At 66.9% G+C, this 27,841-nt stretch overlaps 2 protein-coding genes across 2 annotated transcripts in view; both read left to right on the top strand.

The window, feature by feature from the left end:
• The first annotated feature begins 248 nt into the window (after positions 1 to 248).
• BRSK1 (BR serine/threonine kinase 1) lies at positions 249 to 27,727 on the top strand. The gene is given in 20 exon segments (XM_074937847.1): positions 249 to 404; positions 5,087 to 5,181; positions 5,390 to 5,475; positions 7,467 to 7,564; positions 7,567 to 7,606; positions 8,278 to 8,394; positions 8,706 to 8,739; positions 9,601 to 9,669; positions 17,497 to 17,643; positions 18,183 to 18,214; positions 18,636 to 18,800; positions 19,991 to 20,088; positions 20,633 to 20,783; positions 21,154 to 21,214; positions 22,703 to 22,910; positions 23,846 to 23,894; positions 24,889 to 25,012; positions 25,495 to 25,675; positions 26,515 to 26,604; positions 27,207 to 27,727. Coding segments are annotated over 20 exon segments (2,127 nt in total). The 5' UTR covers positions 249 to 295; the 3' UTR covers positions 27,380 to 27,727.
• The window catches only part of TNNT1 (troponin T1, slow skeletal type), a 94,933-nt gene continuing 77,783 nt past the window's right edge, over positions 10,692 to 27,841 (top strand). The window contains exon 1 of the mRNA XM_074937842.1: positions 10,692 to 10,696. The gene's annotated coding sequence lies outside the window, so the exon portion shown is untranslated. The remainder of the gene's footprint in view (positions 10,697 to 27,841) is intronic.

Raw genomic sequence — 27,841 nt, 5'->3', positions numbered from 1 at the left:
AGGAGGCAGCTGGGGGGGGAGCCAGGGACGAGCATCCTCCAGCACCCGTCGCAGCATCCCTGGCTGGAGGGGGGGGGGAAGGGCCCCCCTCTATCATGCTGGTACCCGGGCGGTGAGCCTCCCTCCCAGCCCAGCCCCCCCCGGCCCCGGACCCTCCACCCCTCCCCCCGGCCCCCCCAAATCCGCGGCATGCGGGGCTGAGGGGCTGGGGCCTCCGTCTATTGTTCCTGCCCAGGGAGGGGAATCGAGGCGGGGTGGGGGGGGGGAGGTGGCAGACAAAGGGGGCCCGGCCGTCATGTCCGGCGGCAAGGAGCCTGGGGGGCACCCCCCGGGCCCGGCCCCCCAGCACGCCCAGTACGTGGGGCCCTACCGGCTGGAGAAGACCCTGGGCAAAGGCCAGACGGGTGAGTCTGCGGCACCGGCCCCCCCCCACACTCCCCCCCTGCGGTCCCAGGGGCAGATCCCCTGCCCTAATACCAGGGGATGGGCCCCAATACACCGCCCTTCCCCCCCCCATTCCCTGAGGTAGATCCCCCGCCCTGATACCGGGGGGATGGGCCCCAATACCTTGTCCTCCTGCCCCCCCCTGCCTGGGATAAATCCCCTGCCCTGATACCAAGGGGGTGGGCCCCAATACACTGCCCTTCCCCTCCCCCATTCCCTGGGGTAGATCCCCCGCCCTGATACCAGGGGGATGGGCCCCAATACACTGTCCTCCTGCCCCCCCATTCCCTGGGGTAGATCCCCCACCCTGATACAGGGGGATGAGCCCCAATACACTGCCCTTCCTGTCCCCCATTCCCTGGGGTAGATCCCCCGCCCTGATACCGGGGGGGGGCAATACAGAGTCCTTCTGCCCCCCATTGCCTGGGGTAAGTCCTCCGCCCTGAAACTGGGGGGGGGGGATGGACTCTACAAGATATTTCATCCCTACCCCCCCAACACACAGACACTTCCCAGCTTAGATCATCTGCCCAGATGCAAGGGTGATGGGCTCAGTGTAAAGGCCCCCAGTAGAATTCCTTCCCACCCCCCACCCCCCGCTGGACCAGGCCAGAGTGTGGTCAGAGGGACACAGGAGGAGTGTGGGCGGTGGGAGGGGGTTTAATATCCCCCCAGGGTTGGAGCTGGGCGAGTTGGGGGTCAGTGATGCCAGGAGCTTAGGGTAAGGAGGTTGATAGACTTGTGGTGTCTGGGGTGAGGTCAGTGGAGTTGTGGGGTCATGGAATGGGGGGTCCCCTGGTGTGATGGATCTGGGGGGTCAAGCAGCCATGGGATCTGGGGTGGGGGGTCCCTGGTGCGATGGGGTTGGGGGGTCATTACAGCCATGGGATCTGGGGTGGGGGTCCCTGGTGCGATGGGGTTGGGGGGGGTCAGTGCAGCCATGGGATCTGGGGTGGGGGCTGTACCTTTCCTGGGTAGGACTGAGAAGTGTGTGGGGGGGTGCTGGGAGTCAGTTTTCCAGGAGCTCTGTGCATGGCGAGGGTGGAGGGATGGGGAGCAACCCAGGAGTGATGGGGAGGGGATCCCTGCCTGGCAGGGGTGCATATGTGTGTCTGTTTCACCTCTGTCCCAGGGGGGCTGGTCAGTTTCACACCTGGGCCTTGGGGTGGGATGGGGGAGTGGGGCTGGACGGACAGACTCTGGATCTGGACCCACTGCAGCGAGCACAGGGGGCTTGAGGGAAAATCTCTAGGCAGAGGGCAGGTGTTTGTGTGTGTGTGTGTGGGGGGGGGGTTTCTGCTGCAGGGAGTGACGGTGGGGGGGAGGTGCCCAGCCCAGATGTCCATTAGGTTCCTAGCCAGCAGCCTGGAAACCCACCGTCCACCCCATCCCCTTGTGCTGGGGGTGGGGGGTTAGAAATACCAGAGGTCACTCAGATATGGGGCAACCCCCCCCCCCCGGCTCCCTCATGCCCTTGTCTGTGTGTGTGTGTGTGTGCGCGGGGGCGGGGGGTATATTTGTACACTGAGAGGTTGTGGGTTGTGTGTGGGGGGGGAATGGAGCAATTTGCTGCAGTGCCGGGCTGTGGGAACCGCGTGGACGTCTGGCGGGGGGGGGGGGGGGGCGGGGATTCGAGGAAATCCCGCTGGAGGGGGAGGGAAATTGCTGCAAATCTCCAGGCCTTGCTTGGCTCACACCCGGCGGTCCGGGGGAAACAGGGGACGCGGCGATGTATATTGGGGGGAGGGGGCAGAGCTGACGGTGGATCTAATGTGTGTGTGGGGGTGGATTTTGGGCTGAGGATGGAGGGGAGCCAGTTTAATGCAGTGGTTGTATGGAGAGGGAGATTCAGCCTGTGAGATAGAAACCCCCACCCCCAGCCAGCCCCCAGGGCTGGGGAGCTGGAGGGGTTAAACTTGCAGGAAGGATGGAGACCTGCTGGGGAGGGGGGTTCCCATCTTGGCCCCCTAAGTGGGGGGGAGCTCTGTCTCTCTGCCCCCTACAAACTGGGATACCCCCCCACTCCCATGCAACACGCCGTGGGAATTCATGCCGGGGAGTTGGGTTTGTGTAGGGCCTACAGAAATGTTTTTTGTTTACTCCGGGGGTGGAGCAGAAGGAGGCAGCGCAGGGAGGGCAGGGCCATGGGCCCGGAGCTGGGAAGACTAGAGCTGTAATCCAGTTCTGCCTATGGGGCTGAGTCGCTCTCTGACTCAGTTTCCCCTTCTAGCAAACAGGGGTGGTAGCACCTGCCCAGAAGAGTGAGCGAGAGGGGGGATGGGATGGGCTGAAGGGAGTGGGCTCAGGAATCTGCTGGTGACTCTGTGGGTGTCCCTGGGTGAGTCCCTGAATCGCTCTCTGCCTCAGTTTCCCCAATCCTCCCTCTGTCTAGTTAGATTGTGAGTTCTTAGGGGTGGAGGCCGCCCCTTGCTGTGCGTCCGTGCACTGCCGGGGGCCGCGCCCATTTGGCTGGAGGGAAGTTGGGGAAGACGGAGGGAGACAGGAGGCGAGGGGCGAACTCTGGGAGCAACACCATGCTGAGACCCTCAGACCCGTGGGCAGGGTCAGGTGGGTCCCCTGGCCAGACAGATGCGCAGACCCGTGGCGCAGGCTCACCTGGGATGGGGCTTGTGCAGAGGATGAGGGTTCGCCTGGGGTCCCAGCCTGGGGGGGAGCTTCTCCTCCCCCCCCGCCCCATCCCGACATCTTCCCATTGGGCACCAAAGACTTGTGAATCCCAGGACGCCCGGACGGGCACCGCTGCTAGCCCAGCGAGAGGGGGTCCCCAGGGCTCTGTGCTCCAGTCCCTCGGGGAGTTTGGCCTCCGGACTCAGGGGAGCGTCCGGTTACAGCCTTCGAACCCAGCCCCTGCTGTCACTGGCCGCCCCCCGTCCTCCCCGTCCACTTCAGCCCCTGTAGGTTGCTTAGGGAGGTTTCTACCCCGTGTGTCCCCCCTGCCGTCCTGGAGTCAATCCCTGGCCGAACCGGAGCAGATCTTTTGGAGACACTCGGTGGAAAAGTGGCCCCCGTGCTGGAGGATGCGCCCCTCGCCCGGGGAAGCCAGTCCCTCCTTCACCCCGCGCCCTGGTAAAAACGTGCCCCTTGCTGCCGTTGTGGGGGCAGCGGGAGGCCCGGCTGAGAAAGGGAACAGTGGGGAGGTCGCAGCCCGAGACACCGGGGCGGCGTTTGGATCAGAACCCGAGGACGCTCGAAAACGAGCCCGGCCCCCGTTCACTGGATTCAAAACTGGCGAACGGATGGGTCTGAAAATGCGCCGGCAAACGGGGCAGCGCCTCAGCTCCCCGGGCGGCGCTGGGGCCGAAGGGCTAACAGGACCCTGGGGCGCATCAGCCGGGGATCCCCGAGTGGGAGCAGAGGTGGTTTGGCCTCTGGCTCTGGCCCGGGAGCGAATCCTGCACCCAGTGCTGGGGCCTGCAGCGCGAGGAGGCTGTGGGGAAATGGCAGAGGCCGGAGAAGAGCGAGGGGGACGAGTGAAGGGTTAGAAAACCTGCCGGAGGGCGAGAGACGCCAGGAGCTCCAGCTCTGGTGCTGAGCGTGGAGACGGCTCGGGAGGGGACTCGATCCCCGGCTCTAGGGCCCGACGTGGGGAACGAATATTTCCTCCCGGGCTCCTCAAGCGGGCAGAGGAAGGTCGAACCCGACCCCCCGGCTGGACGTCGGAGCGAGACAAACCCAGCCGGGAAAGGGGGCTGCCCGCTTTTAACCCGGAGGGGAATTAACCCTCGGACTGGCTTGCCAAGGACTGGGGGGGATTCTCGGGCGCTGGCCGCTTTGAAATCCAGCTTGGCTGTGTCTCTGAGGGATCTGCTCTGGGAATGATACCGGGGCGGCTCTCCGCTGTTCAGGGTTATCCCGGCTGGCCTTGGAAAGGGCAGATTTGTCCTTTTGCCGGTTGAGTTTCCAGCCATTTCTCCGGCCAAAAGGGGAGATGCTGGCCAGAGGACACGGTAGCCAGGAGAGGTGCGCTGAGAGATGGGCCGGCCGAAAGTGGCCACCCTCCCCTACGTAGCAAAATGTCTGTTCAGGGGGGCTTCCAGAAATCCACGTGGGTTGGGGGGCACACGGAGGCGGCAGGGATGGGGCAGGGACACACACACACACACTGAGCTGTTCGGATGATCCAGGGGATCGCCCCAATTCTGGGGAGTCACGGACCTGGGGAAGGACAATGGCTCCCTCTTGGTTGTGACTGTTGGAGCGTTTGGGGCCAGGGGAGGCGGGCGGCAGACAATGCCAGGGAGGGGTGGCTTGGGTCGAGGCACGGTGGGTGGAAGGAGCCAGACAAACAGACAGAGTTGGGGGGTGTTAACCCCCCCCACTCCCTGGTCAGTTTCATTTTTCATCTCTGGTCAGTTTCACTTAGAAAGCCAGGCCAGCTCTCCCTTGACACCACTGCCCAGGTGTGACTGGCCCCGATCTCCATCGGGGTGGGGGGTGGGGGGGGCGTAGGTGCAGAACCCGGCATGACAGGGACATCAGCGGGGGGCACGCAGGGGTTCACTGGGGTGCTGCACTGCAGGGAGGAGGGTTAGTAGGGGGCGCTGTGCTGCAGGGGGGGTTTGTGGGGGTGCTCGGCAGGACCAGTGGGGGGTGCCGTGCTGACCCCTCTCCCCACCCACAGGGCTGGTGAAGCTGGGCGTTCACTGCATCACGGGGCAGAAAGTGGCCATCAAGATCGTGAACCGGGAGAAGCTGTCGGAGTCGGTGCTGATGAAGGTGAGTGGCTGGGGGTGATGGGGGGGGAAGCTGTGCAGGCCCCTCCCCTTCCCAGATCCACAGTCCCCCTTGATCCCCCCCCCAGCCCCCCTGGGAGTAGGGGGGAGCGTGGCTGAGTTTGGAACCCAGGCTTGGGCCCCCCGGCCCCCATTCCTCTGCCCCGCGCTGATTCCCTTCCCCATCCCCCTCTCTCTGTCGCCCCCTGCAGGTGGAGCGGGAAATCGCCATCCTGAAGCTGATCGAGCACCCGCATGTGCTGAAACTGCACGACGTCTACGAGAATAAGAAATATTTGTAGGTATTTATAGACGCTCCCTGCGCATGTCCCCCCCGTTCCCCCCCCCGAGCCAGCCAGTCCCCGCCCTGGGGCCGGGTGGGAGCCGGCGCCCCCTAGAGGGGAAAGGCCCCGTGCCCCATCCCTGCCAGCTGAGGTCTCCCATCCCAGCCCACAGACAGCCTGACACTGCTTAACTTTGGCGGGGGGGGCGGGGGGACACGGGCTGTCTCCTACCCTGGGGAGGTCCTGTGATCTGTCTTAAAACCGGGCCGTTCTTGATTGGCTGAGGAGATTGCCAGCTGGCCAATCGGAGCCCTCAATCTGGGCCGTCACTTCGAAGGGCTTCAATTGGCCGGGGAGATGGTGAGCCAGCCAATCGGAGCCTTTGAATCTGTGCTTTCGCTTCTAAAGGCAACTGCTCTGGAATGTGGGGGCGGGGCTGACGTTCTAGAGCACTGCTCTGGAGCGGGGGGGGCGCGCGTCGGTCGATGTTCTAGATCGGCATGGTCTCGGGGCGCCATGCCCTGGAGTAGCGCCCCAAACGGTGACTCTGCGTTCTAGGTCGGCCCTCTGGAATTGGCCGCACTGGCTTGTCTAGCTGGCGGTTCTGGAGGGAGGCCGTCCTGTACACGAAGCTCTGGAGTTTGACTCTAGAATAAGGGCCTCTGTCCCCGCTTTACTATTCTAGAGCATCGCTCTGCAGTGGGTGTGTTGGCTTTTCTAGATGGCCGTTCGGTAATAAGCCGGTCCTTCGCTTGTGGATCAAGGTCATGGACCTAGAATCGGGACAGGGCATTGCTTCTCTGTTCTAGAGCAGCGCTGAGCAACGGGTGTGTTCGGTATTCTGGAGGGCGACTCTGCACTGATGCTTTTCCGGAGTGGGGTGGTCTAGATTCATGGTCCTAGAGTTGCTATGATGGTCTAGATCTTGGTCCTAGAGCTGGGGCAGGCTTGTTGCTTTGATGTTCAGTTTGGAGAGAGTGTGTTTGTCCAGGGGACGGGTGGGGTGACCCAGCGTTCCTGGAGGCGACGCTCTGGATTGCGTGTCTAGAACCCGCTGGGCGTTGATGTTCCCGACTGTGGCTCCAGAACGCAGCTGGGTTTGCTCGGTTGTGCTAGACCCTCACACGGCCGTGGGTGTGTTTGCTTTTCCGGCAGGTTTGCTCTGTGATGGACCCTCCTGCCCCGAACGCGATGTTCTAACGCGTGGGGATCTAGACCTGGGGGCGGCCTGCTGGTTTGAGGTTCTCGAGTGTGGCTCTGGAATGGGCGTGTTTGCATTCCCGGCGGATGGGTGGTGTCACGTCTGGAACAAGGCTCAGCCCGGGGCGGGGGGGATTCTCCAACAGGGCTCCATGAGTGAGACCCTGTGCAGAGCCCGCCGGCGGGGGAGGGGGGGTGCCCTGATTCCCCCTGCTGGAGGGGCCAGGCCCTGCTCGGTGTGTGTCCCTCTGCTCCGTGTGTGGTTTGTGTTAGGGGCAGGGTGCGTTAGATGCCAGGCAGTGACAGCTGGCTCCCCCCACCCCCACACATGCCCACACAAGGTGCCTTTGTCATCGCTGGGCTGTGACATAACGGGCTGATGTGACACATGGGGGTGAAACCTGGCACAGCCCCCCCCCAGTGCTGCCCTGGGGCAATGGGGCCAGCCCTGCCTGCTGGGGGAGAGCGCCCCCTGCTGGGCCCTGCCCCGCTCCCTGCAGTGCACGGTGGGGTCACTGTCCCAGCCCGACCTGGCTAAGCCAGGCTGGCGGGGGTTCGGGGGGGGGCAGTGGTGTCAAGGGAGAGCTCTGATTGGTCATGACCTTTCCTCCCTCCCCCCATTCCCTCCTCCCCACTTAACCCCCCACCCCTCCTTCTGCCCCTTCCCTGGCATTATCTCACTTCCCCACCCCTAATCCACCTCCCCCTGAGTCCCTCAACCCCCTCCCCGGCCCCTGACTCCACCCCCGATCCCCTTCCCCATAACCCCCCTCTCCCCATTTGCCTCCCCCCATGCCCTCGCCAGGTACCTGGTGCTGGAGCACGTCTCGGGCGGGGAGCTGTTCGACTACCTGGTGAAGAAGGGGCGCCTCACCCCCAAAGAGGCTCGCAAGTTCTTCCGGCAGATGTCTCCGCCCTGGACTTCTGCCACAGCTACTCCATCTGGTGAGCCCCCCCAGCACCCCCCCGGCCCCCAGCAACCCCACCACAGTCCCCCCTGGCCCCCACCTCCCCCCCGTTCTCTCCCACTCCAGCTCAGGCAGTGCTCCCCTCGCTGGGAACAGTAGTATGTCTTTTATCCTCTCGTTTTTCCCCACACCACACGCAGCCTGCGAGTGACAGGTCTGAGCTGAGCCCCCCGCCACCCCCCACGGGTAGATTTGGAGTCACTCTTGTTTGAACTGAGGACAGGACTGGGTCTGCTCTCAGCCCCCTGGGTCAATCCGGAGTCACCCCGACTGCAGTGGGGGCAGGGCCAAGTTCTGATCTCTATGCCATGGGGTCAATCTGAAATCACTTCTGTTTGCACTGGGGGCAGGGCCGGTTCTGATCTCTAACTCCTGGACTCAATCTGGAGTCACTCCTGGTTGCACTGGGGATAGGTTTCTGATCTCAGCTCCCCAAGGGTCAATTCTGAGTCACTCCCATTTGCACTGGGGAAAGGGTTATCATCTCAGCCGCGTAGAGTCAATCTGGAGTCACTCCTGTTTGCACTGGGGATAGGTTTCTGATCGCAGCTCCCCAAGGGTCAATCCGGAGTCACTCCTGTTTGCACTGGGGGCAGGGCCAGTTCTTAACACTTTGGGGTCTCTAACCCTCCCACTGCCCCAATGCAGCCACCGTGACCTCAAGCCGGAGAACCTGCTGCTGGACGAGAAGAACAACATCCGCATTGCGGACTTCGGGATGGCGTCCCTGCAGGTCGGGGCCAGCCTGCTGGAGACCAGCTGTGGGTGAGCCCCATGGGGCAGGGGGCCGGGGGGCTGGCGGGGCGGGGTGGGGGGGGGCTGAGATCCGCAGGGGCCTCGGGGGACTGGCCAGCGGGGAGAAGGGGCTGCTGGGGGCGCTGTCTGTCTCGGTGCCCCTCCTCCCCGCCCTGGCTGGGGGTGGGGCTGGGCGTCCATGGGGAGGTGTGGGGCGGGGGGGCGGGGCCTGTGTGACTCAGCCGCCCCCCTCGGGCTGAGCCTCCTTTTCACTCCGTCTCTCCCTCTGTCTGTCTGTCTGTCTCTCTCTCTCTTTGCTCCCCCTATTGCTGGCCCCCCAGCTCTCCCCACTATGCATGTCCCGAGGTGATCAAGGTAAGTCACGGAGTCCCGCCCCCTCCCTGCCCCTCATGCCAGCCCCATGGCCCATCGATCCCCATATCCCGCCCCTTCCCTGCCCTACACGCCAGCCCCACAGCCCATCGACCCTAGTATCCTGCCCCCTCCCTGACCCACGGCCCATCGACCCCCATATCCCGCCCCCTCCCTGACCCACACACCAGCCCCACGGCCCATCGACCCCCTATCCTGCCCCCTCCCTATCCCACATGCCAGCCCCACAGCCCATCGACCCTGGTTTCCTGCCCCTTCCCTGCCCCATGGCCCATTGACCCCCATATCCTGCTCCCTCCCTGCCCCCCAGCTCAGCCCCATGGCCCATTGACCCCCTATGTCCTGCCCCTCCCTGCCCCACATGCCAGCCCCACAGCCCATTGACCCCCCATATCCTGCCCCTCCCTGCCCCCCAGCTCAGCCCCACGACCCATGCAGCCTGGTATCTAGGTGGGCGCGGATGGGTGGGGTGGACAGACGGATGTGGGGTCTCCAGACACTGTTGAAGGTGGCCGGGCGCTGAGTGTGGCCGGGGAATTGGAGGTGCGGGGTGAGGGAATGGGGGGGCTTTTCCTCATTGGGGGCGGGGCTGGGGGTGGGGCTTTTCCTCGGGGAAGGGGCCAGGCTGTGGGTCCCTCCCCCGTCTGTTCCTAGCCTGGCCCCTCCCCCTCGTCCTGGGGGGCCTGTAGTCCCACTTGTTCAGGGGTTCGGTCCCCAGGGAGGGGCAGGGTGGGGGTGGGGGAGACTGTGCCCTGGGGAGGAGGGGTCTACCTCGGGGGGGGGCTTGGGGGTGTCCCCTGGGGAGCCCCCTACCAGTCCCAACCCTGTGTCTGTGCCACGCAGGGTGAGAAATACGACGGGCGACGGGCCGACATGTGGAGCTGCGGGGTCATTCTCTTCGCCCTGCTGGTGGTGAGTACCCTGAACCCCCCTATCCCTGGACCCCTGGACCCCAGACACCCTGCACCCCATCCCCCGTGCCCTGCTCCCCCTGGACCCCCGGACTCCCCTCCCCCTGGACCCCCATTCCCCTGCGCTCCGGACCCCCTGTGCCTCATCCCCTGGTACCCTGTGCCCTGCTCCCCCTATGCCCCTGAACCCCCTGACCTCTGTACCCTCGGACTCCCCTCTCCCTGTACCCCCAAACCCCCCCATACCGCAGGACTCCCCTCCTGCTGTACCCCTGTACCCTGCTCCCGCTGCACCCCTGGACTCCCTGGACCCTGTCCCCCTGTGCCCCTGTAACTCCTGTACCCCCACTCCCCTGTGCCCCAGACCCCCTGTACCCCTGTGCCCCACTCCCCCTGCACCCCTGTACTCCTGTCCCCTTGAACTCCAGACTCTCTGCTCCCCATCCCCCCGTACCCCTGTATCCTGCTCCCCCTATGCCCCTGAAACCCTATGTGACGGAGCAGGGTGTGGGGCGGATTGACCTGGGGATGTTGCGGGGGAGTTTCACTGGGACTGTCGGCATGGGGGATGGGATACCGGGGGTGACTTCGCCGGAGGGACGATACTGGAGCAGGTGACCTGAGCCCAGGATGGGGATGCGGCCAGGTGACACCTTCTGCCGGGAAGCTGGACAAAGGCTGGAGGAGGAGCCGGGGGGAGGCTGGGGGAGTTGGCTGGAGGGGGTTTGAGTTTGGGAGTGGACTGGGGAAACGGAGGGAGCCCCAGGGCTGGGGTCTAAGCTTCCTGCCCCCAGATGGACCTGACTGAGGAGGTCCTGTTGTCTGTACCTTCAAGCTCTGTTTGGGGCTGTGTTCCTGTCGTCCAATAAACCTTCCATTTTACTGGCGGCTGAGAGTCACAGTGAATCGCAGGAAGTGGGGGGTGCAGGGCTCTGACTCCCCCACACTCTGTGACAACTGGTGGCAGCGGTGGGATGTACTGCACCCCGTGAACGGCGCTTCCTGCAGTAAGTGACTGAGGAGCAGCAAAACGAAGGGGGATTGACGAGGACCAGGTGTGCTGAAGGCTCAGAGAGGAGCAGCTTCGGGGGGCGGAGGAGCTACGCTGAACCCCTGGGAGTTTGTGACCAGCGAGAAGGACTGTTGCAGTAACGGGGTCTCCCTGGGGACTGCGGTGAGCGGGCTCAGGGGCGGAGGAGCCTGCGGCTTGGCCCTGGGAGAGAGGTGGTGACCTGGAGAAGGGCTGGCACAGTAGGGGCTCCTCCTGGAACCCGTGGGGAGCTGAGCGCACCCAGGCCTGCGAGTGGCTAGCGGGAAGATGTATCATAAGTGCCTTAAGAGTGACCGGGTGGAGCTGGGCAAGGCAGAGGGGGCTGCACATTGGGAGGCTCCCCAAAGAACAGCTGATTGCCCAGCTGGAGGAGGAGGATCGCTCGGAGGAGCCGGTCCCTGTCTCTGAGGGAAGCAGCCCGGCAGATGCAGGGTGGGCACCAGTGTCTGTCCCAGCCGGGCGTGGTCAGACAGCTGCCGAGGGCATCCCGGGACCCCTCCCACCTATGCCTAGGGGAAGGGCTGGGAGGAGCCCAGCGAATATTGAGGGCACCGTGACCCCCACAGCCAGCAGGGGATGCTCCCGGCAGAGCTCCCCATCGCTGCAGCTGAGGCGGCTGGAATGGGAGAGGGAGATGAAAATGAAAGAGCTGGAGTTGAGGCAGCAGGAACTAAAGGAGGAGTGGGAAGAACAAGAGAAGCAGAGACAGCATGAGCTGGAGTTGGCCGGGCTGAGGAGCAGTGAGCCCCCGGCTGCGGTGAGTGCGGGGGGACCCAGGACTGCATGGAGATTTGATAAGTGCGTCCTGGCCCAGCGTAAGAAGGGGGAGGACATAGATGACTTCCTGACGGCCTCTGAGAAGGCCTGCGAGCTGCACAGGGTTGACCCTGCAGACAGGCTCCAGTTTCTCACCCCCTTACTGGACCCCAAAGCCGTGGGGCTGTACGGCCAAATGAAAGGGGCGGAGGCAGGGGACTATGAACTGTTCAAAAAAGCCCTTCTCCGTGAGTTTGGGCTGACCCCCGAGATGTACCGGAAAAGGTTCTGGAGTCAGCATAAAAGGTCACATATCTAGAACTGGCCCTCCGGATGCGGGGATACACCCACAGATGGGCAGATGGGACCCAAACTAAGGAGGACCTGCTCAACCTAATCGTACTGGAGCAAGTGTATGAACAGTGCCCAGCCGACCTGAGGCTGTGGTTGGGGGACAAAACGCCAGAGAACCCGCGACTCGCAGGGCGGCTGGCCGACAAGTTCATGAACAGCCGGGCAAGGGATGGCAGGGAGGAGTCCCAAAGGAACAGGCCCGCCATGATGCAGAGAGAGAGTCACCCTGGGACCTCCCAAAGGGGGAACATGGAGCACCCCTTCCCAAAGGGAACATCCGGCGTCAGGACCAACCACCCGGCTTGAGGGGACCGACGTGACCTGAGCTGCTATCACTGTGGCCAGAGAGGCCACGTACGGATCCAGTGCCCCAGGCTCAGGGACAGACTGAGCAGACCCAACCTACCCAGGGTTAACTGGGTAGGGACCCAGCCAGACAAGGGGCAGGCTTCCCAGCCAAGGAGGCTGGCAGCTTACCAACTGCTCAGGAGGGAGGAGTTTCCCAGGCCAGCTCCTCTGGGGGGCCGGATGCTCCAGACTTAAGGTTCTCCGTTTACAGGGGGGGCGCGGGGCTGTCCCTCTGGAGCAAGTGCCTTGTTCCCCTGGAGGTGGATGGGAGGAAGGTCAGTGGATACTGGGATACGGGCGCTGAGGTGACTCTGGCCCCGCCCAAGGTGGTGGCCCCAGATTGGGTGGTGCCCAACACCTACCTGACCCTGACAGGTGTGGGCGGGACCCCATTCAAGGTGCCGGTGGCGAGGGTACATCTGGGGGGCCAAGGAGGGCCCCAAGGACGTGGGGGTGCACCACCATTTGCCCACTGAGGTGTTGATGGGGGGGGACAAAGAGGAATGGCCAGGCAACCTCCAAAATGCCCTGGTTGTGACCCGTAGCCAGAGCCGGCGAGGGGCACTGCGCCCTGACCTTGGGGAGGGTACCACACCGGAGGCGCAGGACCCTACCCTGGTGGGGAGGGAGCACCGAGGGGCACGGCTCAGAGTGGCGGAGGCCTCAGACCTGGCCACGGAGGGGGAACCGGGCCCCATCCCTTCCCCAGCCGCTGAGTTCCAGGCCGAGTTGAGGAAAGATCCCTCCTTGCGGAAGCTCAGGGACCTGGCCGACCTCAGTGTGGGACGGACCATGAGGAGAGGCTGCCAGGAGAGGTTCCTGTGGGAGAAGGGGTTCCTGTACCGAGAATGGGCTCCCCCAGGGGAAGGGGAGTCCTGTGGGATCAGGAGGCAGCTGGTGGTCCCCCAGAAGTATCTCTGCAAGCTCCTGTCCCTGGCCCATGACATCCCCCTCGCAGGGCACCAGGGAATCCGGCGCACCCGGCAGAGGTTGCTACAGAACTTTTACTGGCCCGGGGTCTTTACCAATGTCCGGCAGTATTGCCGATCCTGTGACCCCTGTCAGAGGGTGGGGAAGGCCCGGGACAAGGGGAAAGCGGCTTTGAGACCTTTGCCCATCATAGAGGAGCCTTTCCAGAAGGTGGCCATGGACATCGTGGGGCCTCTCAGCAAGACGACCCGGTTGGGGAAGAAATACATTCTGGTGGTGGTAGATTTTGCCACCCGCTACCCCGAGGCAGTGCCCTTAGCTTCCATTGAAGCAGACACCGTGGCGGATGCGCTCCTGACCATTTTCAGCCGAGTGGGGTTCCCCAAGGAAGTCTTGACAGACCAAGGCTCCAACTTCATGTCGGCCCTGCTCTGGTGTTTATGGGAGAAATGTGGGGTCCGGCACATCTGGGCCTCAGCTTATCACCCCTAGTCCAATGGGCTGGTGGAGAGGTTCAATGGGACCTTAAAGATGATGCTGAAAACCTTTATGAACCAGCACCCGCAGGATTGGGACAAGTACTTACCTCACCTGCTGTTCGCGTACAGGGAGGTGCCCCAGGAGTCTACCGGATTTTCGCCGTTCGAACTGTTATATGGAAGGAGGGTGAGGGGCCCCCTGGACCTGATGAGAGACGAGTGGGAGGGGAAGGCCACTCCCGATGGAGAGTCAGTGGTGGAGTATGTCCTGACCTTCCGAGAGAGACTGGCTGAACTCATGGGCCTGGCCAGGGAGAATCTGGCCAGAGCCCAGAGGAAGCAGAAGGTCTGGTATGACCGCACGGCGCGGGCCCGGGCCTACGCCACCGGGGATCAGGTGATGGTTCTCATCCCCGTGAGAAAGAACAAACTACAGGCCGCCTGGGAGGGTCCCTTCAAGGTTGTCAAGCAGCTAAATGAGGTGAATTATGTGGTGGAGCTGTCGAACCGGGCGCACCACCGCTGGGTGCACCATATGAATATGATGAAGCCATATTATGCCAGGGGGAATGTGGTGTTGGCCGTGTGTGGACAGTGGGAGAAGCAGGGAGGCGACCCTTGAGTAGATCTATTCCCTCAGACAGCAGCTGGCTCCCCACTGGAAACAATTCCCCTCTCGGATCAGCTGACCCCTGCCCAGCAAGCTGAGATCAGGGGGGTGCTGCATCCGTACCGACAGCTGTTTTCCACCCAGCCTGGACGCACTAATCTGACTGTCCACCGGGTGCAGACAGAGTCGCACCCACCGATAGGATGCTCCCCCTTCCGAGTCACAGGGAAAACTGCTCAGGACCTGGAAAGAGAGGGCAGGGATATGCTGGGTTTGGGGGTGATCCAGCCATCTGCCAGCCCTGGAGCCTCACTGGTGGGGTGCTGGTCCCCAAAAAGGACGGGTTGGTCCGGTTCTGTGTGGACTATCAGAAGCTCAATGCCATCACTGTATCTGATGCCTACCCCATGCCCAGGCCTTACGAGCTCCTAGACAAGCTGGGAGGAGCTCGGTACCTTACCACCGTGGACCTTACAAAGGGCTGCTGGCAAGTGCCGCTGGATGCAGATGCCCGGCTGAAATCGGCCTTTATCACCTGTCACGGAGTGTGGGGGAGTCCAGGCCCTGCACCCCTCTTCCTGGGATTCACTGAGACTCTCAGCCAGCCAGTAAAACAGAAGGTTTATTGGACGACAGGAACACAGTCCAAAACAGAGCTTGTGGGTACAACCAGGACCCCTCAGTCAAGTCCTTCTTGGGGAGCAGGGAGCTCAGACCCCAGCCCTGGGGTTCCCTGCGTTCCTCCACCCAGCCCCAAACTGAAAACTAAACCCCCCCAGCAGGCTCCCTCCTGCAGCCTCTCTTCACATTCCTGGGCAGAGGTGTCACCTCCCCGTCCTGGCTCAGGTTACAGGCTCTCAGGTCTCCCATCCCCAGGGCACATTCCCAGGTCAACGCTCCCCCCTCCCTGCTGCGTCACATCCTCACATCACCCCCTGGGGCTCTATGAGTTCCTGGCCCTGCCTTTTGGCCTCAAGGGAGCGCCGGCCACCTTCCAGCGCCTGGTGGACCAGCTCCTGAGGCGGGTGGAGGGTTTGGCCGGGGCGTGTACATTGCATACACCTGTGTCCTTAGCCAGACCCGGGAGCACCACGTGTCCCAGGTTAGACAAGTGCTGGACCAACTCCAGGGGGCTGGGCTGACCATAAAAGCGGAGAAGTGCAAGGTGGGGATGGCGGAAGTATCTTACCTGGGCCACCGGGTGGGGAGCGGCTGCTTAAAGCTGGAACCAGCCAAGGTGGAGGGGATCAGAGACTGGCCCGCTCCCCACACCAAAAAGCAGGTCCAGGCCTTTGTTGGGATGGCGGGGTACTGTCGAAGATTCGTGCCCCACTTTAGTGCCATCGCCACCCCCATCACTGAGCTATGCAAGAAGGGGAAGCCAGACGAGGTGGTCTGGACCGAGCAGTGCCAGGAGGCTTTCCGGGCACTGAAGGAGGCTCTGGTCAGTGGCCCAGTCCTGGCAAACCCAGACTTTGACAAGCCCTTTACGGTGTTCACCGACGCGGCAGACGTGGGGCTGGGGGTGGCGTTAAGGCAGGATGGTGAAAACGGGGAGAGACACCCCATCGGGTACTTGACCAAGAAGGTGTTACCCCGGGAGCAGAACTCCGCGGCCATCGAGAAGGAGTGCCTGGCCGTGGTGTGGGCCCTCAAGAAACTAGAGCCCTATCTCTTCGGGCGACACTTCACCGTGTACCCCGACCACTCCCCCCGACCGGGCTGCACCCGAGGAAAGGAGCCAAGGCCAAGCCCCTGAGGTGGAGCCGGCTCCTGCAGGGTTAGGACAGGGACGTGGTCCATTGACGGGAAGTGCCAACGGGATAGCGGATGCGCTGTCCCGGAGAGGGGGCCCCGAACTTCCCCAGGTCACAGGTCAGTCTCAGTTCAGTCTCGAGGGGGGGATGGGACGGAGCAGGGAGGGGGGCAGATTGACCTGGGGATGCTGCAAGGGGGTTTCACTGGGTCTGTCGGCATGGGGGATGGGACACCGGGGGGGGGGGTGGCTTCACTGGAGGGACAGATACCTGAGGGGGGGCGCAGGTGACACCTTCTGCCGGGAAGCTGGACAAAGGCTGGAGGAGGAGCCGGGGGAGTCGGCTGGAGGGGGTTTGAGTTTGGAGTGGTCTGGGGAAATGGAGGGAGCCCCAGGGCTGGGATCTAAGCTCCCTGCACCCCAGATGGACCTGACTGAAGGGTCCTGTTTGTACCTACAAGCTCTGTTTGGGGCCGTGTTCCTGTCGGCTAATAAACCTTCCGTTTTACTGGCCGGCTGAGAGTCGCGGGGAATCGCAGGAAGTGGGGGGTGCAGGGCTCTGACTCCCCCATACTCCATGACACCCTGTGACCCCGCTCCCCTGTGCCCCTGACTCCCTGCACCCCCATTCCCCCTGCACCCTGTACCCCTGCTCCCCTGTACCCCTGCGCCCCTGAGCCCCATACCCCCAACCCCCTGCACCCTGATACCCCTGTCCTCTGGGATCCCCACTTCCCTGCACCCCAACCCCCTGTACCCCTGTGCCTCACTTCGCTGTACTCCCGCTCCCCTATGCCCTGGACCCTGATCCCCCTGCACCCCGATCCCTCTGTGCCCCAATCCATCTGCGCCTCATCTCCCGGATCCACGCTCCCCCTGCGCCCCTGTACCCCTGTGCCCCAGACCCGCAACCCCCTGCACCCTGATACCCCTGTCCTCCGGGATCTCCACTTCCCTGCACCCCAACCCCCTGTACCCCTGCGCCCCACTCCTCTGTACCCCCACTCCCCGCTCCCCCTGCACCCCGATCCCTCTGTGCCCCAATCCCTCTGCGCCTCATCTCCCGGATCCACGCTCCCCCTGTGCCCCTGTACCCCCACTATCCCTGCACCCCCATTCCCCTGCACCCCGCTCCCCCTTTACCCCCATCCCCCTGTACCCCCACTATCCCTGCACCCCCATTCCCCTGCACCCCATTCCCTGGACCCCCATCCCCCTGTACCTCCAATCCCCTGGACCCCCTGTCCCTGTTCCCCCTGGACCCCATCTCCCTGTACCCCAATCCCAGGCCCCTTTGTCCCATCACCCTGTACCCCCATCCCCGGATCCCCCTGTACCCCCTTCACCCAGACACCCCTGGATCCCCAGTACACCTGGACCTCCCTGTACTCCCCATCCCTCTGAAGCCCCTGTATTCCTGGTCCCCCCTGGAGCCCCACCCCCAGGCCCTCCTGGACCCCCCAGTGTTGGGGGCTCCTGTCCCCCAGAGGGATCTTGGGGTCACCCCCACCCGCTGAGGGCGTCTCTCCCCCGCCGTCCTGCAGGGGGCGCTGCCCTTCGACGACGACAACCTACGGCAGCTGCTGGAGAAGGTGAAGCGGGGGGTCTTCCACATGCCCCACTTCATCCCCCCCGACTGCCAGAGCCTCCTGCGTGGCATGATCGAGGTGGAGCCGGAGAAACGGCTCAGCGTGAGTCCGGCTGGGGGGCGCTGGCTGGGGGAGCTGTGGGGGCACTGTGGGGCACCAGCTGGGGGAGCAGGGGGAGCTGTGGGGCGCGGGGGGCGCTGGCTGGGGGAGCTGTGGGGTGTGGGGGGCGCTGGCTGGGGAAGTTGTGGGGCGTTGGGGGTGCTGGCTGGGGGCGCAGGGGGTGCTGGCTTGGGGAGCTGTGGGATGTGGGGGGCGCTGGCTGGGGTTGCAGAGGGCGCTGGCTGGGGGAGCTGTGGGGCGCAGAGAGCGCTGGCTGGGGGAGCTGTGGGGCGTGGGGGGCGCTGGCTGGGGTTGCAGAGGGCGCTGGCTGGGGGAGCTGTGGGGCGTGGGGGGCGCTGGCTGGGGGCGCAGGGGGTGCTGGCTGGGGGAGGTGTGGGGGGTGCTGGCTGGGGGAGCTGTGGGGGCACTGTGGGTTGTGGGGGATGCTGGGGAAGCTGTGGGGAATGGGGGGCACCGGCTGGGGGGAGCAGTGGGGGCCAGGCAGGACCAGCTAATTCGGCTGCTGTCTCCTCTCCCCGTAGCTGGAGCAGATCCAGAAGCATCCCTGGTTCCTGTGAGTATCACATGCAGCCGCCCCCTGCCCCACCCCTTGGGCCCATCACCCTGGTGTCCTGCCCTCTGCCCTGCCCCTGCGCCCATCACCCTGGTGTCCTGCCCCCTGCCCTGCCCCTGCGCCCATCACCCTGGTGTCCTGCCCCCTGCGCCCATCACCCTGGTGTCCTGCCCCCTACCCCGCCCCTGCGCCCATCACCCTGGTGTCCCGCCCCCTGGGCCCATCTACCCCGGTATCCTGGCCTCTCTGGTTAGAGCCTGGCTCCCCCCTGGCACCCCAACAGTTGAATATTTCTTACGAGAACCCGGCTTAACCCCCCCATTGCCGGGATCCCCCCCATCCCTCCCCCCTGCCAGGATTCCCCCGGCCCCCCATCCCGCGCTCCCCCCGCCGGTAGCAGCAGTGGGGCTGTTCCCCGCAGGGGGGGGAAGAACGAGCCGGAGCCGGAGCAGCTGGTGCCGCGGAAGGTGTCGATCCGGCGCATCCAGTCGGTGAGCGAGCTGGACCCCGACGTGCTGGAGAGCATGTACTCGCTGGGCTGCTTCCGCGACAAGGGGCGACTCCAGCACGAGCTGCAGGCCGAGGGGTACGGGGGGCTGCAGGCCGAGGGGAACGGGGGGAGGAGCTGCAGAAAGAGGGGCATGGGGGGCTGCAGGCCGAGGGGAACGGGGGGAGGGGCTGCAGAAAGAGGGGCATGGGGGGCTGCAGGCCGAGGGGTACGGGGGGAGGAGCTGCAGAAAGAGGGGCATGGGGGGCTGCAGGCCGAGGGGAACGGGGGGAGGGGCTGCAGGCCGACGGGTACGGGGGGCTGCAGGCCGAGGGGTACGGGGGGAGGGGCTGCAGAAAGAGGGGCATGGGGGGCTGCAGGCCGAGGGGAATGGGGAGAGGGGCTGCAGAAAGAGGGGCATGGGGGGCTGCAGGCTGAGGGGTACGGGGGGAGGAGCTGCAGAAAGAGGGGTACGGGGGGCTGCAGGCCGAGGGGAACGGGGGGAGGGGCTGCAGAAAGAGGGGTACGGGGGGGCTGCAGGCTGAGGGGAATGGGGGGAGGGGCTGCAGAAAGAGGGGCATGGAGGGCTGCAGGCCGAGGGGAACAGGGGGAGGGGCTGCAGAAAGAGGGGTATGGGGGGCTGCAGGCCGACGGGTACGGGGGGCTGCAGGCCGAGGGGTACGGGGGGAGGGGCTGCAGAAAGAGGGGCATGGGGGGCTGCAGGCCGAGGGGAATGGGGGGAGGGGCTGCAGAAAGAGGGGCATGGGGGGCTGCAGGCTGAGGGGTACGGGGGGAGAAGCAGCAGGCCGAGGGGAACGGGGGGAGGGGCTGCAGAAAGAGGGGCATGGGGGGCTGCAAGTCGAGGGGTACAGGGGGGCTGCAGGCTGAGGGGAACGGGGGGAGGGGCTGCAGAAAGAGGGGTACGGGGGGCTGCAGGCCGAGGGGAACGGGGGGAGGGGCTGCAGAAAGACCGGTGCAGGGAGGGGCACGGCAGTGGTGGGGGACAGACAGGACATGGGGGGGACATGGGTGGAGAGGGAGATGCAGGGAGGGGGGGCAGGAGGCCGGAGGGGGTTGGGAGATGGGGTGGGGGGGTTGTGGCGGGGGGGAAGGGAGAGCAGGGACAGGGGGGCTTGCAAGGGGAGGGGGGAGGAGGAAGGAGCGGAGCAGGCGCAGGGGAGGGGAGTTGTGGGAGGGGGTTAATGACAGGAAGGGGGTGGGGGTGGTTTCGTGGGTGGGGGTGGTTCCAGCCCCCCGCATGGCCCTGATCCCCCCTCCCGCCCCCCCAGGGAGAACCAGGAGAAGATGATCTATTACCTGCTGCTGGATCGCAAGGAGCGTTACCCCAGCTGTGAGGACGAGGACCTGCCGCCCCGCAACGATGCCGGTGAGACCCCCCCAGAGCCCCCCCCCGCCCCCGCACCGCTCCCCCCCAGAGCCAGCCGCAACCCCCGCGCTGCTCCCCCCCAAGAGCCCCCTCCGCCCCCATGCTGCTCCCCCCCAGAGCCAGCCACAACCCCCGCGCTGCTCCCCCCCAGAGCCAGCCGCAACCCCCGTGCTGCTCCCCCCACAGAGCCCCCTCCGCCCCCACGCTGCTCCCCACCAGAGCCCACCCCGGTGCCTAGTCCCCCCGCGCCACTCCCCCCAGAGTCCACTCGGCCCCCTGTGCCGCTCCCCCCCAGAGCCAGCCGCATCCCCAGAACCAGCTCCCAGCGCTGCACCCCCCAAAACCATCCCCCCCGTGTCCCGGAGCCAGCCCCCACCTCCCCCAGAGCTACCGCATCTCAGCCCCCGTCCACCCGGCCCCTGCGCCCCCCCCCAGAGGGGCCGTGTCCCAGCGCCGGGCAAGGGATCCCCGGATATCCAGCCCCCGCGACCCCACCCCAGGGTGGCTGCGTCCCGCACTCACCCCCCCCCCGGTTCCCTGGCAGACCCCCCCCGGAAGCGGGTCGACTCGCCGATGCTGAACCGCCACGGGAAACGCCGGCCCGAGCGGAAGTCCATGGAGGTCCTGAGCGTCACCGATGGGGGCTCCCCGGTCCCGGCCCGACGGGCCATCGAGATGGCCCAGCACAGCCAGAGGTGAGGGAGGCTGGGGGGCACCAGAGGAGGTGGGGGGGGGCGACAGCTCCAGGGGCCCATTGCACAGCCTGGTGCTAGGGGGCGCTGCCCTCCCTCCCCTGTCCCCCAGCAGTGCCCCATCTCCCCAGCCAGGCACTAGGTGGCGCTGCAGCTGTGCCCCCCTCAGCGCACCCCCCCCCGATTGCTCTGCAACCACCGTGCCATGTGTCAGAGCCCCTGTACAGCTGAGGAGGATTCCCCATCTGTGTCCCTGCGGCCCCCCCGCCCCCGCGGCTCTGCCTGGCCTAGTCCCCATCCCGCCCCTGCGGGGGACAACCCTGGAGCTGGGCCCGTCTCTCTCCCTGACCCCCAAACTGTGCCCCTCACCCAGGTCTCGCTCCGTCAGCGGTGCCTCCACGGGCCTGTCCTCCAGCCCCCTGAGCAGCCCCAGGGTGAGTGTCTGGCGGGCCCCCGGCAGGGGGAGGGGGCGGAGCTGCCCCATGGGGTGGGGCTGGGGCTGCTATGGGGGCAGGGCCGGGGGTGGATCAATGGGGCAGGGACAGGGCGGGGGTCGCTGTGGGGACGGGGGCTGAGGGGGCAGGAAGGGGGGCACGGTCCAGGGGGACTCTTGGTGGGGGGGGGGGTCACAGACCCTGCAGCCTCATTCCACCTCATTTGGCCTCGGTGCAGAAAGGCAAAATCTGGGGGAAAGGGGGGACAGAGAGACGCCCCCCGGGGGGCAGGGCAGCTGGCGGGGGGCGAGGGCTGGAGGGAGGAGATAGATCAGGGGCTTGGGGTCTGACTCGGGGGAGGAGGAGGGATGGGGGAGGGGAAGGCTGGCAGGGCGGGGGATAGGGATAGAGGGGGGCTGGCTGGGGGAGATGGGGTTGTGGGGCTGGGGGTTGTGGGGTGGGCAGTGGGGAGTTTGGGGGCTGGGGGGGGAGTTGGGGGCTGGTTGGCAGTAGATGGGCGTTGGGGGGCAGGGGCCGAGGGAGGGGAGGGCTGGCGGGGGTGACAGGGGTTGTAGATTGGAGGGGCAGGAGAGGGTAGCTGGGGGGCTGGGAGAGGGGAAGCTGGGTAGGGAGGTGTCTGGGGGGTCATAGATTGGGGGCGGGGGGAAGGGTAGCTGGGGGGCTGGGGGATGGGAGGGGAAGCCTGACAGCGGGTGACGGGGGTTGTAGATCAGGGGCCTGGGGCAATGGGTGGGGGGTCGATGGGGGGTTCGTAGATTGGGGGCTGGGGGTAGCTGGGGGAGGGGAGAGCTGGTGGGGGGCAATGGGGGGTCATAGATCGGGGGGTTGGGGAGGGGTAGGTGGGGGAGGGGAGCGCTGGCGGGGGGCAGAGGGTCGTAGATCGGGGGCTGGGGATAGCTGGGGGAGGGGAGAGCTGGTGGGGGGCAATGGGGGGTCGTAGATCGAGGGGCTGGGGAGGGGTAGGTGGGGGAGGGGAGTGCTGGCGGGGGGGCAGGGGGTCATAGTTCATGGGCTGGGGGCAGATGGGGGAGGGGAGAGCTGGTGGGGGGCAATGGGGGGTTGTAGTTGGGGGGGCTGGGGGGGGAAGCCTGGCAGCGGGTGACCAGGGCTGTAGATCGGGGGCTGGGGCGATGGCTGGGGGGCTGCGGGGGGTCATTGCCTCACGCTCACCCCATCTCATGGCTCTCCCCCCCCGCCCTCCTTCCCCCCGGGGGGGCATCTCTCTGTCCCTCCTTCCCCCCCACCCAGAGCCCCGTCTTCTCCTCCCCACCCCCGACGCCGGAGCCCCCCGCGCCCCCCAAGACCCAGACGCTGCCAGCCAAGGGCAGCCTGGCCGGGGGGCGGGGGCTGCACCAGAGCCGGCGCTCGGCCCCCTTCCCGCTGCCCCCCGCCGCCTCCCCGCCCCCCACCCCCCCTTCCCGCTTCCGCTTCCCCCCGACTAAGCCCCCCCCCGCCTCTGTGCCGCAGGTCACCCCCCACCCCTCCCCCCGGGGCAGCCCCCTCCCCACCCCGCTGGGCACCCCTGTCCACACACCCAAGGACAGCCCCTCGGGCACCCCCGGGGGGACCCCCCCCTCCAGCCCCGGGGCCGCCGGCCTGGCCTGGAAGACACGGCTCAACTCCATCAAGAACAGCTTCCTGGGGTCGCCCCGCTTCCACCGCCGGAAACTGCAAGGTGAGGGGCTTGGGGGATCGGGGGGCAGCGGGGGGCTAGGGGGCCATGGGGGATTGGGGGGTCGCAGGGAGGACAGGGGGCAGCAGGGGGCTGGGGGGCCATGGGGGCAGTGGGGGGATCGGGGGGTTGCAGGGGGGATTGGGGGGTCACAGGGAGGACAGGGCAGCAGAGGGCTGGGGGGTTGCAGGGGGTCGCAGGGAGGACCGGGGGCAGCCGGGGGCTGGGGGGATTGGGGGGTCGCAGGGAGGACTGGGGACAGTGGGGGGCTGGGGGGGATCAGGGGGTCACAGAGAGGACGGGGGGCAGCCAGGGGCTGGGGAGCCCGGGGGGCAGCGGGGTGCTGGGAGGATTGGGGTGCGGTGGGGGGATAGGGGGGTTGCTGGGGGGATTGGGGGGGCAGTGGGGGGATCGGGGATCACAGGGAGGACAGGGCAGCAGAGGATTGGGGGGCCTGGGGGGGTCGCAGGGAGGACTGGGGGGTCGCAGGGGGTACTGGGGGGGCAGTGGGGGGATCTGGGGGTCGCAGGGAGGACTGGGGGCAGCTGGGGGCTGGGGGGATCTGGGGGTCGCAGGGAGGACCGAGGGCTGGGGGGCCCAGGGGAAAGTGGGGGGATCGGGGGGTCGCAGGGAGGACCGGGGTGGCTGGGGGACCGGGGGACACAGGGGACTGGGAGCAGTGGGGGGCTGGGGGACATTGGGGGTTGGGGGGGCCAGGGAGCATAGCAGGATGGGGGGATCGGGGGGGAAGAAAACCCTGGGTGGCAGGAGGGGAAATTGGGGGCAGGAATCAGTGGGGTGTGGCCCCCCGCTGGGGGTGGTGGGGGAGGCAGAAGGGGGGAATTGGGGAGGGAGTATCAGAGAGGGTGGGGGTGGGGGGCTCGTGGGCGGGGGGCTTATTGGTGTTTCTGCCCCTCTAACCCCCTCTCCCCCCACAGTCCCCACCCCGGAGGAGATGTCCAGCCTGACGCCGGAGTCCTCCCCAGAGTGAGTATGGGGGGGGACTGGCCCCCCCTGAGCCCCAGTGCCCCCCCGCCGAGCCCCACACCCCCCAATGCCACCCCTTCCCCCACCCCCCACCGGCTGACCCTGCTTCTCCCCCATACTCCCCCCACCAACCCTGCTTGCCCCCGAACCTGCTGACACCCCCCCACGCCCTCCTCTGGCCCCCCCTGTCCTCCAGCACCTGCCGACCCCCCTGTCTCTGCCCCCTGGCACCCACCAACAACCCACTCAGGGCCCAGGGAGCCTCCCTTGGACTCTCCCCCCTGCCCCCGCCCTACTGCCTGGCCCAGTCCCTGGCTCCCCCCCCGTCCCGCCCCCCGTTTGCCTCTGCCCCAGCCCTGCCCCCCCCCGCTCCCTCCCCGCCCGGCCCTGCCCCCAGCTCCCTCCCCTCCTCCTGGCTCCCCCCCCACAGCTCTCCTGCCCACCCCTGCCCGTCCCTGCCTCAGTGCCACCCCCCGGCTCCCTCCTCTCCCCGGCCTGGTCCCCTGCCCGCCCCCTGCCCCCGTCTGCCCCCGCCCAGCCCTGCCCCCCGGCTCCCTCCCCTCCACGGCCTGGTCCCTTGCCCTCCTGCCCACCCCCTGCCCCTGTCTGCCCCCGCCCAGCCCTGCCCCCCGGCTCCCTCCCCTTCCCGGCCTGGTCCTTGCTCTCCTGCCCACCCCCGGCTCCCCCCTGCCCCCGTCTGCCCCCCTGGCCCTGCCCCCAGCTCCCCCCCGGCTCCGCCCACCCCAGCTCTCCAGCCCCCCCCCCAGTTCCCCCCTTCCCCTGTCTGCCCCCCTCAGCTCCCTCCCCGCCCCGCCCTGCCCCCAGCTCCCCCCCCGGCTCCCTCCCCTCCCCAGCCTGGTCCCCTGCTCTCCTGCCCCTCCCCTGCCCACGCCCTGCCCCCGTCTGGCCCCACCCGGCCCTGTCCCCCCCAGCTCCCTCCCCGCCCTGCCCCCAGCTCCCCCCCCGGCTCTCCTGACCCCCCCTCTCTCCCCAGGCTGGCCAAGAAGTCCTGGTTCGGGAATTTCATCTCGCTGGAGAAGGAGGAGCTGATCTTCGTGGTGATCCGGGACAAGCCGCTCAGCTCGGTCAAGGCCGACATCGTCCACGCCTTCCTCTCGGTGCGGGGCCGGGGGCTGGGGGGCAGGAGGGACAGAGGATGAGGGGCTGGGGCAGGGGGCAGGAGGGATGGGGGCTGGGGCAGATGGGGCAGGGGTCCAGGCTGAGTGGCAGGAGGGACGGAGGCTGGGGGGCTGGGACTTGGGGGCAGGAGGGATGGGGGCTGGGACAGGGGGCAGGGGGGCCAGGCTGGGTGGCAGGAGGGACAGAGTTTGGGGGCTGGGACAGGGGGCACGATGGACAGGGGCTGGGGCAGGGGGGCTGGGCTGAATGGCAGGAGGGATGGGGGCAGGGATGGGGGGCAGGAGGGACGGGGGCTGGGCCAGGCGGGGCAGGGGGGCCGGGCTGAATGGGAGGAGGGAGGGGGGCTGGGGGCTCTGAGGTGGGACATGGAGGGTTGGCCAGGGCACTGGGGGAGGGGGCTGGGCCATGGGGGGCCGGGGAACAGCCGTGGGGACCCTGACCTGCCGCCTCTGACCCCCAGATCCCCAGCTTGAGTCACAGCGTCCTGTCCCAGACGAGCTTCCGGGCCGAGTACCGGGCGTCAGGGGGCCCAGCCGTCTTCCAGAAACCTGTCCGGTTCCAGGTGGACATCAGCGCCTCGGAGGGGGGGGCCGCCCCCAAGGACAGCGGGGTGTTCTCCGTCAGCTTCACCCTCATCTCAGGTGGGGACCCTGGGACCCTGTTTCCTGCCCCTGGGGCCTCCATTCCCCCGGGACCCGGGTCCCCTGCCCCTGGGGCCTCGGTGCCCCCGGGACCCCGTTCCCCTTCCCCCGGGACCCCATTCCCCTGCCCCTGGGGCCTCTGTTCCCTGCTTTTGGGGCCTCCATTCCCCCGGGATCCCGTTCCCTTCCCCCGGGACCCCGTTCCCTGCTTTTGGGGCCTCCGTTCCCCCGGGATCCCGTTCCCTGCCCCTGGGACCCTGTTCCCTACCCCTGGGGCCTCAGTACCCCCGGGACCCCATTCCCTGCCCCTGGGGCCTCCGTTCCCCCGAGACCCCGTTCCCTGCTTTTGGGGCCTCTGTTCCCCCAGGATCTCGTTCCCTTCCCCTGGGACCTGGGTTCCCTGCCCCTGGGGCCTCGGTGCCATCGTGACCCTGTTCCCCTGCCCCCAGGACCCCGTTCCCTTCCCCTGGGACCCAGTTCCCTGCCCCCGGGACCCCATTCCCTGCCCTTGGGGCCTCCGTTCCCCCGGGATCTCATTCCCTTCCCCCGGGATCCCATTCCCTTCTCCCGGGACCCAGGTTCCCTGCCCCTGGGGCCTCGGTGCCCCTGGGACCCCGTTGCCTTCCCCTGGGGCCTCCGCTCCCCTGCAACCCTTCCCCTGACTCCCCACCTCATTCCCCCAGGCCCCCCGTCACCCTCAGCCCGTTGCCCTGGGACCCCCCAATCCACATCCCCCCCCCGGGACTCTCTACCCCCCCATATCCCTGCACCCCATCTCCCCCAGAACACAGGGCCCGGGGAGCCCCCCCCCCAACACTTAACCTCTCACCTCCCCCCAGGTCCCAGCCGTCGATTCAAGCGGGTCGTGGAGACGATCCAGGCTCAGCTGCTCAGTTCCCACGACCAGCCCTCGGTGCAGGCCCTCGCCGGTGAGTCCGGCCCCAGGGCCTCTCCCCTCTCGGGGGTGCCGGCAGGGCTGGGGGGGCAGGGGTTGGCTAGCAGGGGGCTGCGGGTCGGTAGTGAGGGGCACCGGCAGGGCTGGGGGGGGCCCAGGGCCGGGCTGGCAGGGGGCTGCGGGTCGGGAGTGAGGGGCACCGGCAGGGCTGGGGGGGGCCCAGGGCCGGGCTGGCAGGGGGCTGCGGGTCGGGAGTGAGGGGCACCGGCAGGGCTGGGGGGGCCCAGGGCCAGGCTAACAGGGGGCTGCGGGTCGGGAGTGAGGAGCACCGGCAGGGCTGGGGGGGGACCCAGGGCCGGGCTGGCAGGGGGCTGCGGGTTGGGAGTGAGGGGCACCAGCAGGGCTGAGGGGGGGCCCAGGGCCGGGCTAGCAGGGGGCTGCGGGTCGGGAGTGAGGAGCACCGGCAGGGCTGGGGGGGGACCCAGGGCCGGGCTGGCAGGGGGCTGCGGGTTGGGAGTGAGGGGCACCGGCAGGGCTGAGGGGGGGCCCAGGGCCGGGCTAGCAGGGGGCTGCGGGTCGGGAGTGAGGGGCACCCCTTTCCTAATCCGTGTCTCTCTGCCCCCCCCTCGCCCCCAGATGAGAAGAACGGGCAGCAGCCCCGTCCGCCGGGCACCCCCACCCGCGTGGCCCAGAATTCCCGGCGCTCCGACCCCGACGTCTCGGAGCAGCCTCGCCGCGGCTCCTGCAAGGAAAAGAAACTCGTGTCGTCCAACGGGACGCAGGCCCCCCAGCCCCCGCAGCAGCCGTGACCCCCCGGGGGGCACGGGGAGCCCAGCCCCCCACTCTGGCCCCGGCCTCCGCGACCCCCTGCAGCCGGTGGGGGGGAAGGAAGGAGAGGAAAAAAGACACGGACAGGACCTCGCCCCTGACAGGGCTTGGGGCGGGGCAGGGGGGGTAGCACGGGAATTGACCCCCCCACACACACAATGGCTGAGCAGGTGCCACGGTCCAAGCAGACCATACTGTGAACCTGTAAATATTTAACACAAAAGAGACCCCCCCCAGCCTCCCCCCCGACACAGAAGACCGAAAAGGAAACTGCAAATGACGACAAACCCCACAAAAAATCCAGAGAGAAAAAAAAAAACCTGAACTGAGCAGACGGGCGATGGAGCCGGGGTGGGGGGTCCGGGGGGGGGGGCGGCTGGCTGGCTGGCCAGGGTGGGCGGGGGCGGGAGAAACGAGATTTTAATTTAATGTATTGACTGGGG

Source organism: Natator depressus, chromosome 23 (assembly GCF_965152275.1).
Source record: "Natator depressus isolate rNatDep1 chromosome 23, rNatDep2.hap1, whole genome shotgun sequence".
Taxonomy (NCBI): Eukaryota; Metazoa; Chordata; order Testudines; family Cheloniidae; genus Natator; species Natator depressus.
The sequence above is the reverse complement of the archived record's forward strand: the minus strand, read 5'-3'. Positions and strand labels throughout refer to the sequence as shown.